Raw genomic sequence first — 16,601 nt, forward strand, 5'->3', positions numbered from 1 at the left:
AGGAAATATACTTACAATGAGAATTACACGACGGAAACGCGACAAGATTCGCCAGCGAGATAACACAATGAGAACGGAGAACGCGTTATCGTGAATCGGAATCCGGTCCGCGTTTGCCAATTCCGTGTTGATAAATGATAAATTGGCCGAGTCGCGAGCTCTACGATAATTACGGCACCGAGGGAATCGAACACCGTACAAATATTAATATCCTTATTTAATCTATTCCAGGTGGTAATTAAATTATAAAGATTAAATCTCGGAGTTTTCACATGCTCACGTATCGCATGCATATTTCTAGAAATTCTTTTCTTTCCTCTCTTTGATGTTCGGAAATTGATAACGTGTAACACAGACATAACACGTGATAATATTATTATGATTAATGGCGTGAGACATTGCTTTGATCGATAAATTGATACGACGGCTGCTAACCCTATATGTATAAGTGATTAGCTATTTCTCTATCCGGCGCGATCAGCCCCAAATACATCGGTCTCCCAAAATACATCGGTAGGGTATAATACTAGCGATTTATCATTCAACGTGGTGCCGACACGATGAATGCCCTTTTCACTGATGCAGCGTAAACATGCCTTTATTATATGGAATATAATAATCAATCTGCTAGTATCGTTCGTGGTAACATGAGAAAGCGCACGAATTAGTAATAATAATTTAATTGTCGCTGCCTTGATAGATGAAACAATAGCATGAGATACAATTGATACATTCAGCTTTAAGAGAGATACGTTCTTAATTGCCGCACGGATTCGGATTGCATTTCGATGATAAATTAAGACAGTTGATGAACGTAATGTTAATTCGACGGCGCGGAAAATTTGATTTAACACTGGTCAACTACCGGCCACGCTTTGTGAATTACTATCGTTCTTGTAACTGGACGGTTTAATTACGATCCCGAAAATTTAATGTAATTTGACACTGCATAAAATGCCATTTTCCACCGCACGTGTGACTCTACCTCCATTTAATGACCGTTACAGCGTCAAGGGTCCCGATATAATTTAATCGATTAAACGCAATGTTACGCGTAATAAATTCATTGTCACACTGGCCTCAAATTAGAAATAACATTTACAGCTGGTACGATCCTACAGCCACACAATTATTCCGTTTATTGCATGGCCAATATACACACATACACACAGTTTTTCATCAACAATTCGGCAAGCGACACGTGTATAAAAAGGATAGAAGTTTCCTGTTTAAAATTATCGTTTCTCTTCCTGCTCTTAACAAAAATTTCCTCTCCGGTATACCGCAACATTGTTCACTTTTTTACATTGGCGCAGTGGAACCGACAATGGCATACCTAAAAGCGCGAGGCCGTCAGCGACGCGTCGTTAAATTATGGGGAGTCGGGTCGACGTTGGGTGATTAATTAAACGAAAGGTTAGATTAAGCGAGATAGCAATAATTTTCGCTCGCTCGCTGGCTGCAGACACTACTACATTCGAAAAAATAACGAGTGCACCGCAGGGGCTTCATGTGCGATGCGTTTACAGTACTCTGGTCCACGCAGGAGCCCACAACGTGAACGAGCGAGCCAGCGAGAGAGAAAGGGAACAGAGGACAATATTTAAGGGTGATTGACTGCATCGAACGTATAGTTCGCCTCGAATAATACGATAAATATCTAAAATAAATAAATAATCGAACAAATTTTTGCCACGAGTAAAAAATTCAAGGATGGCAGAAATAGCAGAGAGAAATTTAAAAGATATCCGCAAGCTAATTTGTTTGACCTCACGTGTCTTTTCATCGGACTGAAAGAAGCGCTAATTAATATTCTAACGTGTCGTGAGTGGCAAAATATTTGCTGCCGGCGTTGCACAGCTGTCGGGCGGAGAAACGCGGGGGGACGCTATTCTGTTCTCTCGCAACGAGATCCTCGTGCATGTACGGTCGTCCGTATGTACAGAAGCGCGCAACGCAAACTAATTCCATTTGCTGTCCCGCCGTGTCTCGGTAGCACCTAACTTTACTGTCAGAGTGGGCCCACAGAAATGTCAGTCCCGACCGAGGATCGGCCCCCCCAAGCTTTTCTCGTTGATACACTATCCTAACTCTCGTGGCTGCTGTCATCAGCCACCGTGTATTCCGTATGAGCACTCTACCGGCACGTATTTTCGAATCCCTCAGGGAACCCTCGCATCCCGATCCGGGAAATCCGCAAACGAAAAGATTGGACGCGAATTTGGTATTTGCCGTTGCGAATCGGAGAACGCGCGCTGTCAGATATATGAATATAAACTCCTGCGGAAGCTTCATAAAAAATGCAAATTTGCAATATCGCCTGAAAACTTCCCCTGAAGCACGTAGTCTCTGATGTAAAATCTCACGATATTGATAGTCCTTTCATCGATAGGAAGGTACATATTTGTATTAAGCACAAGCTGTAAAAGTATTATATATATATATATATATATATAATAATTATATAAAATATATATATATACAGGGTGTCCCGGGTTTTAACCGACAAACTGCGGGAGCATATTCTACTAGTGGAAATAAGAAAAAATTCTTATATCGAGTTTGCTTAGAAATGCTTTATTACAAAGTTATAAACCAATATTGAAAAGAAATATCAGATAAGTAACAACGGATTTTTTCACAAAAATAAAAATTATCTACGCAATGATTTAGTGACGCATTTCAAAATGTTGTCCTTGCACATCGATACAAGCTAGACATCGACGTAGTACAGAATTTGTTACGGTACGACATTCCTGAAAATTTTGTTGCATCTCAGTAACTGAATTAGTAATTCGTTGCTTTAAATCTTCAAGCGAGATTACTTCTGTACTGTAAACTTTATTTTTTAAAGTTCCCCATAAATAAAAATCAAGAGGCGTTAAATCGGGCGATCTTGGAGGCCAGAAAACCGGTCCTCCTCGACCAATCCACCTATGAGCATAATGTTCATCTAACCAGTTTCTAACTTGTCTAGCATAGTGCGATGGACAACCGTCTAACTGTATCCAGCTGTTTTGGCGAAACTGCAGTGGCACATTTTCCATCAAAATTGGTAAATCGTTTGATAGGAATCTTCGAAAAGATTCTCCGTTCAATCGGTCAGGTAAAAAGAACGGACCAATAAGCCGGTCATGAAGCATACCCATCCAAACATTACATCGAAATTCGTGTTGAAAGTTTCTTTGTCTGGTAGTATGTGGATTATTATGAGCCCATACATGGCTATTATGAGAATTGAATATGCCTCGTCTTGTAAAGGTCGCTTCATCTGTCCATAATTATATTGAAATATATTGAAAAGAAATATGAGATAAGTAACAACGGAACATAGTGTAGAATTTGGAAGGTCGAAGATGTTTATGTTATGTGTATTCACATGTATTCATGTTCACTATGTTGAAACGATTCAGTACGATTCTCATCAATGATATAATATCGACAATGTCAAACGTGATTACGTAAATCGGTATTCCACAATACACTGTTCGAACGTTGATCTCCATACACGACAGAGAATGTGGATACAACTAGACGGGTCATTGTTTATCGAAATTCTAACTTCCGGTCTGAAATTTTTTTTTAATGAGACATGGTATTTTTTATTACGGATTCGGATTCTACGCGAGAAAACATGCAACTTTTGTCTGAAACATTTTTCCGAAAAATGTCATCTTATGTCCTTAAAATGATCTTCAAGATGAGTTTTGAGGACATTTTAAGGACATAAGATGACATTTTTCGGAAAAATGTTTCAGACAAAAGTTACTTACTTTTCGATGGAGAATAAGAATCTGCAATAAAAAGTTGGGGTTTCAATTTAAGAAATTGAAGGTGATCTTCGCGTGACCTTCAAACGACTATTCAAGGTCAAACCAATGGTATCATCTTATGTCCCCCTCGAAATCGTGACATGTCTGTCTAAAAAATTTTTTCGTATCTCTTTTAGTTTTTTAAAAAATCGACTGTATAAATTAAAATGGGCCACCCTGTATATACACACACACATGTAATAAAACACGGCTTTCAATAATAAATCTCGATGTACACATTTTATGTACGTATCTAACTATCTGTCACGCGATATGATCAATCGTTAGAAAGGAATTCTGAGATTTGACAGCTTTTGATGAGTGAAGCGAAAATATGTAAAACTCATCGAAGGCACGCAGGCCCATTGTTGTAAACTCTCACGAGGAGAAATGTCAAACTCTTATTTCAGGTCATTTTTTCTGATATCGCAGCCGCGGGCATAATTCAAAGTGATAAATTACATCATTTATCATACTTAATAAAGCGATGTCGGATGAGACGAGAAAAACGCGAATATGCGACAATGTATAAATGGGATAAAATTTTACGAGTTTTTCCCCCGACTTCCGTGAAATTTTCAGATTTGACTTGAACGAAGCGCATGGCCGGGATACGTCGCATAATGGAATGTTTTATAACTCATATCTCATTGACCCGCGACGATTTCACGACGTGGAACGAACTATATATTAACGAAGCTTAATATGACGCCCTGTCGCTCTTGTCTTTCTCTTATTTCCGCCAGAGTTTTATTCAGCGCGACGAATGAACGAGTCGAGTCTCTGCTATTATGCGAATCGTAGATAATGAATTCTTACGCTTCAGAATCGATCTCTTGAAATTCTACTGTTCCAGCCAAGTTGCACGGTTCTATAATGATATATAATCCACGACGAGTGGGAGCAAGTAAATCGTATTTTTTTATGTTCCACGTAAAACGCACAAAGAGCGAGAATTACGTGTGCGCGCAATTCACGTTTGACTTTCCCCGGTCGTTTCTGCCGTTGACACAGGAGTCTTTCAACCAAAAGCGCGTAAATGCTCGTCAAACAAGAGGAAAAGTTTCGTGAATTAATTACACTCGGGGCTCGCATAACCGCGTCAAATTTACCTGACGTTTAGATTATGCGCTTCTCGTCTATTTGCCGGAAAGCGTTATGAGTTGAAACGACAAGCAGATTCCGAATAATGGAGCTATTAAGTTCAAAGATTCTCCTTGTAATTTTCCACGAAGTACGTTATAACAGGATACATCATCGGAGAGCAATTTAAAATTATAATATCACGCTTCATAGACATTCCGGCACGTGTGTGCGTCGTGAAGTAAAATATTTTATCGGTAGCAGTGACGCGCGTAAGCTGATGATACACACGATACGTATATATGAACAGTTATTACTTATTTATATCGCATGTACACGCCGTATTACGCATTATGGCCTGCACGCGATATACGAAGGTAGATATAGGAAGGTAATCGAGGACGGTGTAAAATAAATTGAATAGCCATGATGCAGATCAAGCGTGCTTTTATTCTTCTCAGGTACTGAGAAGGAGAATATGATGTTTAAGAGTTTGAATTACCTGATGCCACCTCTCGTCGTGTCGTAGTTCAGGACTCGATTGCCGTGAAGCCACTGAACGACGCTATATTGCACCTGCATCGCAATATGACGCACGACACACAATAGCTCAATAGTGCTATCAGCCTCGTAATATTTGTCCCGCAGTGGTTCACCCAGGGCGTCCACTATTTGGACGGATGGTGCTGAAATCAGAGGAAATTGTTTAGAGCAAATGATCAGGTTTATCGATCAGTTTAATTTCTGAATTGATTAATCGCGTCAAAATATCGAATACTTTTTCGGAATTATTTTGCGTTAATATTTCTTAAGGGAAGAAAAGTGCAAGAGCAAGAGCAATAATTTTAATAATTTCTTTGCATAAAGTTTAACTGGCAAAAAGCCGTAATTTTGATCAACAAGAGAAATATTGAGCATATCCAACAGTCAGTTCGAAGCATTTCAAGAGCATTTTCAACTTAAAGTTTCTATCCTCTTAGAAGAAGTTTCGTGGGGGAGGTGGAGTCAGTGCATTCAGGTGAAAGTACTTACTACTTACTACTTTTGCTTTAAACATCAGCGTATTGCGGCTTGCGTGGAAATTGCGAACGCGTGATAAATTACGTGCCGAGTATATTTGGTCACATATTTGCGGAAAAGTCCTCCCATTATTTTGCAACATTTTGTCGCAGCGTAAAACTGATTCATTAACAGTGAATCGCTAATGTCAGTTTAATGAGAATTCCCGTTTTATGAAAATTACATCTCTAATTTTGGGAACTGTCGCGTTTTTTCTTCGTCTGCGATAAATTACACCCAAATTAGATCGCAGCGATTAATTTGCATCGTTGAGGGAAAGTTCTGTTGTTATCTACCGTCGAGAAAATTAATCAGCAAACAATCGGACAAACATCGAAATTGCAGCTGATGAGTTATGTGTTTCATGCATATTAAACGTAAGTTTTGTTCGTCACACTGCGTATTTATCATCATCATCATAGTTTACAATTTACGGATGTGATTTTCGTCTTGCAACGATTACTCGACAGCTTCTTACGTTTTAACGTGATTGTCGGCATTATTAGCCAAGAGTTTATCAAGCTCAAGCCGCGCGGTAATTCGCATGATGCGCAATCCAGGCCGCATGTACGAGCACGGATATTGGATTACATCGAATTCGATTTCAAATATTTAACTTTATGGCCCGATAAATATCCCTCATATTTACGTCATTGGGTTGTCACACGATCGCGCAGCCAACGCGCGATCGAGAGCCACCCAATTCATTCGGATGTCCCCTTCGCCTTTGGGCTGGACCGTTTCCAGCCGGTATGGGGTGGTGCGCCTCCACATAGCTATATAGCGACTTCTGCCCTCTCTTTCCTCTCTCTCTCTCCCGAAGCGAAACCGGCTACCGAAAGAAATCACGAAAAAGGGAAACGTTTTAGAGATAGATCAGAGTGTTCTCCCTCCCCTTCGACCTGATGCTCGACCTCATGAATACCACGCGAAATGTAATCTCTCTCGTGTGTTCGCCCTTTTATCTTTCCCTCTCTCTCCATCTGGCATCCTTTCGTTCTTCCCTTTACGTTGCTCGGGTTACTGAGGTACATCGTGGTTTTATTCCACGCGTCTTTTCGTGCGAAACGATACGAAATTTTCCCGGCTTCTTTGTCCGCTGCAATGTCCGAAAATATGTTTCTCGCGTCTTCGTTTTCCTCTCCTCCTTATCCGATTAATTTCACGTTGACGCCCTCGTAAATTTGGAAAGACGCTGCTCCGCCTTTAAATTCCTTAAGAGTCTCAAAGTAGATCAAGCGACATTTTATCCGCAAAAAGCTCGTGGCTACTCTTACTCACTTTCCTTTTTTTTATTAACATTCTGATCGAAAGGACACGTGTCGACTCCACTCGATGTTGCCCAAGAGATCGGCGGCGAGGGCGCAGGAAGACGGATGACAGGTAAAAAGTCGAGGAAGTAGAACTGCATACCAAACTCTTGGCTACTTTATCTCGCGCACAGTCTCGGCTTGCCTTCTCTTGGATTAAGTGTTGATCCATCCCTTTACGTGCAAAGGCGATGATCTCCAACGTTCCTCGAGTACGATAACGCTTAGGAATGGACGAAATTTTTTACACGCTTTGCATTTTTCCTCGCATGGCGATTTATGATCATAAGCTTTGATCGTGAATCATCTATCCGTATTAATTTTTAATACAAACTTTTGAGTTTGAATTTTAGAACAATTCGCACAGGTTTTCCAACTTTGACTAGTCAACCGAATATATAAGTAATAAATTGTTTTTTTTTCTTTATATTGGTCGATCAAAGAATAGCAGTGAGCTCCATGTTTGGAACGAGTTACGATATAGCTCGGCACATAGCTGCATTCATAGCTCCTGCGTTAATTACCGAATATCACACGTGAGTGTGAACGATAAAACGCGATTGCAAGATTCATGCAACAATAGACAATTGTGTTTGCTGCAATTTAACTTTCAGTGTTTAACAGATACAAAAAGAGAATAGATTGCCGGGGCTAATGAAACCGCGCGATTCGACGATACATCGTCTTTTCAATGGCGTTTGACATTTTGAAACGTTGCTACAAATGACCGTGGAACCGACGGTATGAAACGATTTAGCTTTAATTGCATGGACGACGAATGATATCTCGATAATAGGAAGCGCAAAATGAATGAACGGTAACACCTTCGAGGTGTCACCGATAGTATTGATACTATCGATACTAGCGATAGTAGTAATGTAGAGAGAGAGAGAGAGAGAGAGAGAGAGAGAGAGAGAGAGAGAGAAAAGGCTAGTAATTATTTAAAATATAAGAAACAGCTGTTATCCGAGATAATAGATACACGTACCTACATCGCGTACACGCTGCAACAATGATTCCGACAAATTACGGGAACGAAGGAATGCCATGAGGATAAGTACAGAGAACGTTAAGCAGATAATCCTTTCGAACTCGCATTAGGAAATTTCCCATTATAACACGAAGAAGCTACAACGTCTCATCCGGTGCAAAGCTTACAATATAATCTCCGCGGTAAAAGCGGAAGGGTAGATCGGGAAATAAGTAAAAGGGGAAATCCGCGTCGGGTTCTTTTTCCCGCGAGCCTGCAATTTTATGCGAGATCGGCGAGAATGAAACCGGTATCACACTTTTACCTAAACGGATTTACTTTGGGCGTGTCTCTCCAGACGCGTTATATTATCTCGTCTGAAATATGATATATCACCGTACATGGTTAAAACCCTTGAATAATAACAGTAATTGTCTAACTGCATACTGCATGCTGCTTGCAGATTCACACGAGGTACTTTTACGTAATTTCTCTAATTTCAAGCTGCTTTAATAAGAGTATCCTCCATCCAGCTTCATTCCCGTCTCCTGATTCCGGGCATCGCGTTTCCACAGCGCCGCTCTTTTACTATTCGCCGTTTAAAAGCCTGTAAAATCACGCAATTTGCCTGCTCACGTTTTATTAAAGTCCTACCCGCCGCTTACAATTTTCCATTGTCCATTTCTATCCAAGTGCTGCTTCACCGCGTCTTCCGTTCTTCATTGGCCTGTCGCTTTCCTTCATTTCCGTTCGCGTCGGCTACAGGGCGCTTCGTTTTCAATTATCCTTCTAAGCGATCTCTATCGCAAGAACACTACGAACAAAGGCAATTTGTCCGATTGCTAGCGCACTGCTCCGAGATTCGAATCTTTTCCTTTTCTCGTTTGTCGTTAAAATGTTGGACCGTAACGTATCGGTAGGAACGTTTGATTTTTAATTATGTGTGCATGGATAACAATGAGGAATGGCGTGATTTATTATAACAATATGAGCTTTTAATTGTTGTTGTTGCTTTGTCGTCAAAATTATTTTTCATTTTCGGATTTGCCATTACTATTCATCGTTTATGTCTATAATATCCATACTATGTGCAATTTTTACTCGGGCGTTGTTGCTGCGCTTTAATTTTCTACGTTTCATTAAACGATCTCTTGGTGAAAAAAATAAAGCAGAAATCTGCGCGCATCACAGTCGTTCTAACTATCCAATTTCTTTTACGCTCCTTTCTGTACTCGCTGTGTAATGTTATGCTACATTAAATTCGCTTCAAACCAACGAGTTTCGCGCGCGAAGCAGCGAGCGCGAGAGAAAAGCATTAAACGGAGAAGAGAGACATGTAAACTTGGTAGAGTAAATACCGGAAAAGCTTTCGCGCTCTTTGCTTCACTTCTTCTTCTTTTAAAAAGACTTTTAAGAACAATCACACGTCAAATTGTTCAGAAAGAATTCACTCAGAAAAATCCACAGATGACACGTTTTACATACGCGCAATTTGAATCCGAAATGTGGGTAGGGAGAGAGAAAGAAAGAGAACGAGAGCGAGAGAGAGAGAGAGAAAGAGAAGCAGACAGCACGTGGTGATTTCATGAGAAACGGAAACGACAGAAATGCGCGGAAATTCGTGATGTCTACGGTCACATAATTCTCGTAATTATCATTGTTGCAATCTCGACGCTAGGCAGGAATCATTAGTCCACGTTATCACTTGCCATTAATGTGTAGGTTGACGTGAATGAACTTAGGCGGATGGGTGCTGATCTGACACTCGTATTGACCCTCGTCGCTGCTGTTAACCCGCTTGATACGTAGACGCCAGTTGTCCGGGTACTGAAATTCGATGGTGTATCTCGAATCGCCCGTATATGTATTCTGGCCTACCGTCAGCAGACTCATTTTCTCACCGCTCTCGTGCCGTCGTACCCAGGACACCTACAAATGCAAAAAAATACGCAATAACGAAAGGCAAATACGAAGCGAAGAACTCCGCTTGTTTGTGACTAATAATAAACGATAATATGAAATACAAGGTTTTCATATTCGATGAAAGAGAATCGATTTCTGATTGTTTTCGCGGAGTTTGATAAGCGTCCGCAACAAACGTTCGCCGCGGTGTGTACAAGCAAATGTTTCATTTTATATTATTTTGCGTAATCGCAATTTCGCGGTATATTGGTTAGCTATAGTATAAATAGCTGCTAGGTAACGGATATTATCTGTTCAAGCGCCAGAGAGAGATTCATGCGTACATAACCGATATCCGACCGCATAATTTGTTCTATAGTTTGGGGCATGGATAACGCGGAAATGGCTTGTAACTGCATTACGAACGGCAATAAATGCATTCCAAATGAATGCGGCAGTAGTTGAAAATAAAGCGACCGTTACCGGCAATAATGCAACGGAATCAATTATGCAATTCAATATCACCGTTTCCTCTTCTTCGCCACGAGAAGCTCCTCGAGACCAAAATGCGACTGACTCGCGATTGAAAACATTTTTACGTCTAACTGCAAATACCTCATATCCAATTCAAGATGTGATCACGCTTCATCGGGGAAGTGATCGCGGGAAGCTAAGTGATCGATGAAACCTCGTACGAACTCGCAATGAAAGAAAAATTATTCGGAGGTATCATTGAATTATTACGTGCAGATTACGCGTGCAAATAACTGAGTTGCCGGGCAGAGATCACGCGAATTTCTCCTTCCTTTCGTTCCTCATTTCTCGAAGTATAAAATGTACGGACGCGCGCGCGCCAGCAGATTAATCATAATAAGCTAAACGTAGCTTACCCGGCGCGTAATAAGGCAAAATATTCCGAGATTAGTCGTGAATTATTGCGCAATGAATTTGTAGCAGTGATTAAAAGGTGCGAGCGACCAGATACGAGAAAGCAGATATACGACGGCGGAGAGAGAAGCGAACGGGCTGACCGAGAGAATCTACGCGGGTTTTTTCCTCTGCTTCTCGTACTTACAGTTTTATCCTGCAGTAAGGATATCCTGCAATCAAGGGTTACACTAGCACCCGCCTGCACCGTGATATTGGAGCTCTCGCCTTCGAAGTGCGGTCCCCATCGGTGATCGTGGTGATGTTGGTGCTTGTTCAGTGTGCTATGTGCGTCAAAGATGTAATTCAGCATCGGTGCATCCGTCGGCACAGACCGCTTCGCCGCCGTAGTCGATTTCGTAGAGATCGCGTCCGTCGCCAGAGATAGCTCTGTAAAGTACGAGGAAAACGTTCGATCAATCGCTTCATCAAGGATGATTATCCCTCGGGATTTAGGCGAGATGAGAAAGATGTTACGTGTGATGTTTAATATTTCGTTCCAATTTTCTGACGCTTGCTCTCGTCTTATAAATACTTAAAAAAGCGAAGCGTTCTCCGTTATATTGATATCTCTTCAACTTTGGTAATGATCATTTCGATCATGCTCTGGCGCGATTTATCGGATTATCGGATGTCGTAGACGTTAGACGTCTTCGCGGATAATTTTGTCGCAGGAGTGGAAAAGGAAGAATCGGGAAGAACGGAAAAGCCGAGAATGGGGGAGACCGAGTGAGATTTTCATGCGGGGCCTCGACGATGGGGAAAGTCACGTCGCTAGTCCGCGCCTTGAGGATCACCAAGTTACTCGACGTTAACTCGCGACGACAAGTTTCTTCGGGTTTGTACCATGGTAGAAGTATCTCGCCAAGTAGACTGCTTAATAACTGCTCGTGAAATCGAACGCAAGGTCCAGTTGAGACGTAAGACTTTTGACGTCGAGAGCCAAATGATACGAAAGACCGATGAGCGGATATTTCTTCTGTTACAAGAAATTGCGATGAAAGTACCTGTGCGGAGCTTACCTTATCAATTATCTCGTATCGAATTGTTCATGTTTTATATGTTCTCTTAACAGCTCCTTTTGTACAGCTACAGATTCATAAATCTTCATTGAAAAGAGTACGATCGATGTGCGATTGAAAATATTTAACGCTGAAAATTGCAAGGAAGCAAGTTGTAACTCGGAAATCGTTGCATTTTTCGCACTTGTCAGCCCGCAGCTCGAATTCCGAATTCGAGTGCACGTATTTCAAGAGCCATCCGAGTTTCGTGAAGCGTTGTAAATATGAGAAATCGGGCGGGCGCATATCGAAAAATTTGACATACCGGATACAGGCTTCCCTTTCTTAAGTTCCGTCACGTAGCACCCAACTCACGAATTTCGCTTGAAGGAGTGCCGCGAGCGTAAAGCCCCGCTGCAGTCGATTGTTCTACGGCCGAAGACGAATTGGAGCACTTGCGCAGGTAATCCTGACTTTCATCGAATCAGTGATAGGTGCACGGGGAGGAGACTCTTCTTCCTCCCTCTCCCATCCAGACCTCCAGGAGATCCGACATGGAATTCACGGCATCGCGACAAAGGGAGAAAGAAATGTAGGAGCGCGCAATCCCGCGATGAAATCACACGTCAAAAGGGATCAGTATGCCACGGAGCGCGAAATTTTCCTTTCCGCGCGCGATTCCTCGTCATCATCTCACTGTGGCTGTTCCTTTCTCTTCCCGTTTCCTTCTCTTTCTTCTCCTGTTCTTTCGTTCCGTTCCGTTTGGCGGTTGCGCTCATCGGTCGCCTCTTCCTTCCACTCGCGCCGAGGCGCCGAATCCGCGTCCTTCCGATCGCGCAAATTTTTCCTTCGCCAGAGGGAAGAAAAACTGATCGGGAATTCCGGTTAGAATTGTTGGAAGCGTATCTTGGATACCTGCCGAGCAGAATCTATCTAGTCTGTCTCGCTCGTCTTGGCGTCTTGCTCTCTCTTTCTTCTTTCCTTTTTCTTTCTCTCTTCTATTTCTTATGGACATAAAAATCATCATTACGCGCTGTGTGTGTTGACATCCATCATACCGGTTGAATATTCTACTTCAATAATACTACCTTGTTGAAGAATGACTATACAAATAGAATCAGCGCATCAATGTCTCTGCATTTATAAGAATATTTCATAATTTCAGGACAATTTACGATTTTTTTGCTTTTTACAAACATGCAGCGGTTGGAACCAATTGCGATTAATCACGTAAACGGGAATCACGTGATTATAAAAGAAATTCGATAAAATTGTAATAAAATTGCAGGTCCTCTGAAACGTTACGGAGAAATGGGGAATTCGGTTGCTGAAAGCGTCGAACGGCGTTAACGAGGGTACATTCGCACGTTATTTGCAAACGTCGAAATCGCGTCGCGCGCGTTATTCCGCGGTCTGCAGTGGTACCTTCGCCGGCTGTGCAGGCCTGATCCGCTAGCAGTGGCCGATGTGACGTACGACAAACGCGTTGCAGGCTCGAACGCGCTGCAGATACTATAAATTGCGAGAATCGCGGGTACATACGGGATGGACTCACGGCGGATGTACGTATTCCGTTGCATGTGCAAGTAGACTACGGCCGTTGCGAGCACTGCATACGTCATGCGGCCACGCACGCGAACGTGCACGTGCATTACGCGCCTTGTCAATACATCGCACATACACGCATACACATCTCATATCGATTCGAAGTAACATTCGGATTTAGTCTGACAACGTAGCGACTAGACTGTCAGAGAGGGTGGAGAGAGAGAGGGAGGGAGAGAGAGGTATGCATGTGCATAGAAGGATCGGGGGATGAGATCGCGGAAGAGACGGATGGACCATTGCCGGAGGGGGGTTACCGTATCATTAACGAGTACACGCGCGCACGTTCTCGGCATGTTCGACGTAAATGCATTTACATGGTGTATGCAAGGACGCGGAGCAACATTCCGCGATGCTCGCCGCGCGTTGCGGCCGCGCATCGATCTCCCCGGGAATTAATCGCGCACGCCGGCGTGCCCGATCGCTTTGTCACTTTCATGATTTGCGTACGCGCGCCCACGACGCGCGCCTGCCTGAGTAGATTAGAAATTCTGCACGCGTTTCGAACGTCCACGCTGCTACCATCGAGATTCTCGTGTGTGACGCGACGGCCGCTACAGTGGCGAGGAAAACGCGCCGGCTGCCGCAGCCGGTATTCCGTTCCGCAGCGATTCTCCGGTGTTTGCAGAATTTGCCGTCGAAGCCACCTCGTTGTCTCGTAACACGAAAGACAGAGAGAGAGAGAGAGAGAGAGAGACAGGGAAAGGCTCGTGCAAATCGTCAATCAATTAATCGTTCTCTTCCTCGCAGCTGCTCCAAAAGGAAAACGAAGCCGCAGAGTGACGTGCCGATATCGAAGTTAGCGATAATTGAATCACAAATTTCAATCGTTGCGGATGATTACAGAACTGCGGAATGTAACGTGTAACACAGTTGATGTAATACAATTCATGGAGAACGACCGCATTGGGAATTACACAAGCGAGATTATGAAACATACGGTTTATAACTATAATCTTATTATACCGCTGTTGACGCGCAAAGTTCGAATATCATGTTATATCCGTGATTCAGAGGCCTGTGTTTATAATATGTAATAAATTTACTTGCTGTAATTTAGAGAGCACACCGGGCGCGCTAATATTTCGACGTGCCATTACTTCGCTCCGACATTTCCGATAATCCTAAATTCATTGCGAAATAATTGACGGCCGACGGACCGACAGAACGTAATTTGTATTGGAACCCGGTTATCGACGCAGCGTTAATTGATGCGAAACATTCGTTATGAAAACAATAATTCGATATCGAAAGGTGCAACAGTTTTTTTCCACCTTTTTTTACTCAAATTAATGGAGTTTCTCGATAAATACATTCTGCGATAACGTGCCGCACGAAACGAGATTTCGAGAGCCTGTTATATCGGTATCTATCTATGGGCACCGTGTGAGCCAACAACGCCCGGCATCATCGCGTTTGACAAAGCCAAAGAGGAAATGAGGGCCGTTGAGCGCATTTCCTTTTACGAGGGACAGTAACCACCCCTATCGAGAGATAGCGCGTCTTCGACGGAAGAGACCATATCCGCGAAGGCATTCCTCCCATCTCCGCACGCATCTCGTTGAACAAACTATTAACTATACTAACGTTTCGACCTCGCGAGTAAATCGCCTAGTTAGTCCGGCCAACAAAATGGGTTACGATGAATAATGCAGGTGAACGTGCGAAGAAATGGACGAAGATGGATGTTTCGGTTACGATGATTTACGATCGCATAACGATCGTACATCGGGACAGGTTTGATAATTTTCTTAATCAACCATGGCGCGTGCAATGCTGAACACGTGCGATAACACCGTGCAGAACATGTCATATCTGGATAACGCGTATCGCGTTGGCGTATCGCGAGATAATAAGAGGCAACGTACCGCGCACGCCATTATCGTTTCTCGCTTTTACGTAGCGCAGCATCCCAGATTTATATTCGACCGTAATCTAAATTTCATGGTTATTCATCCCGCTTCTCTCCCGCAGATGGTTCGCGCGTTTCACAGCCTCATAGAGGCTTTGAGAACGAGCTTCAATCACCTGCGTAACCCGTGTGCGTGCAAATCTCTACGTATGTGATATATTAGGGGTGTGATTTAGTTTTGAGGGTTTTTTTGCTCAAAAACGCATGTATTTAAATATGATAATGAATGAATACCTTAATCAAAATATTTTCCTTCGTTTTCTATAACTTTTTCCCATCTTTCTGGCAAGAGATGGATTCCACCACGATAAAATCACTCTTCTTTTCAGTTGATCCATTCGTCGACGAATTTCGCACTGCTTCGAAATTATGAAAGTGTGTATCCTCTAAAGCGTGTTGCATCGACCGGAACAAATAATAATCGCATGGAGCAATGTTCGGAGAATACGCGGGGTGCGGTAAGACTTGCCATTCAAGCTCTAATAGTGTTTGTTTCACTGATAACGCAACGTGAGGTCGAGCGTTGTCACGAAGAAGAATCACTTTCCGTCGTTTACTCGCAATTGGTGGTCGTTTTTGGTCGAATGCTTGCTTCAACTTGTACAATTGGTGTCGATAACGATCAGCCGTGACAGTCTCATGCGGATTTAACAGCTCGTAGTACACTATCCCACCAAATACAGAGCATTACTTTTCAACCGTGAATATTGCGTCTCGGAGTGGATGTTGATGGTTCGCCTGGATCCACCCATGATTTTCTGCGTTTCGGATTATCAAAATAGATCCACTTTTCATCCCCAGTAACAATCCGAGACAAAAGACTCTTCTTTTTTTGCCTGGCGATCAACGGAATGCAAATGTTCAACCGGTTCGCAATGGCACTTTCCGATAATTCATGTCGAACCCATTTCCCTTCTTTCTGAATTTTTCCCATTTCATGTAAATGTTTGGTAACTGTTGTACGATCAATATTTAATGCTCTGGCAAGTTCTGAAGTGGATTGTGTTGGATTTTCGTGCA

At 42.6% G+C, this 16,601-nt stretch overlaps 1 protein-coding gene across 3 annotated transcripts in view; it reads right to left on the reverse strand.

The window, feature by feature from the left end:
• Positions 1 to 16,601, reverse strand: part of LOC105282513 (limbic system-associated membrane protein) — a 111,438-nt gene that overhangs the window by 6,250 nt on the left and 88,587 nt on the right. For 2 of the 3 annotated variants that reach the window (XM_011344509.3, XM_011344508.3), the window contains exons 4-6: positions 11,212 to 11,453; positions 9,944 to 10,163; positions 5,398 to 5,581 (exon numbers count right to left, since the gene is read on the reverse strand). In XM_011344509.3, the coding sequence (XP_011342811.1) occupies positions 5,398 to 5,581; positions 9,944 to 10,163; positions 11,212 to 11,453 (646 nt within the window). Of the gene's footprint in view, positions 1 to 5,397; positions 5,582 to 9,943; positions 10,164 to 11,211; positions 11,454 to 12,085; positions 15,719 to 16,601 lie in introns of those variants that run through there. The other variant, XM_011344511.3, reaches the window with a different exon arrangement.

This window comes from Ooceraea biroi, chromosome 4, assembly GCF_003672135.1.
Source record: "Ooceraea biroi isolate clonal line C1 chromosome 4, Obir_v5.4, whole genome shotgun sequence".
In the NCBI taxonomy this organism is placed as follows: Eukaryota; Metazoa; Arthropoda; class Insecta; order Hymenoptera; family Formicidae; genus Ooceraea; species Ooceraea biroi.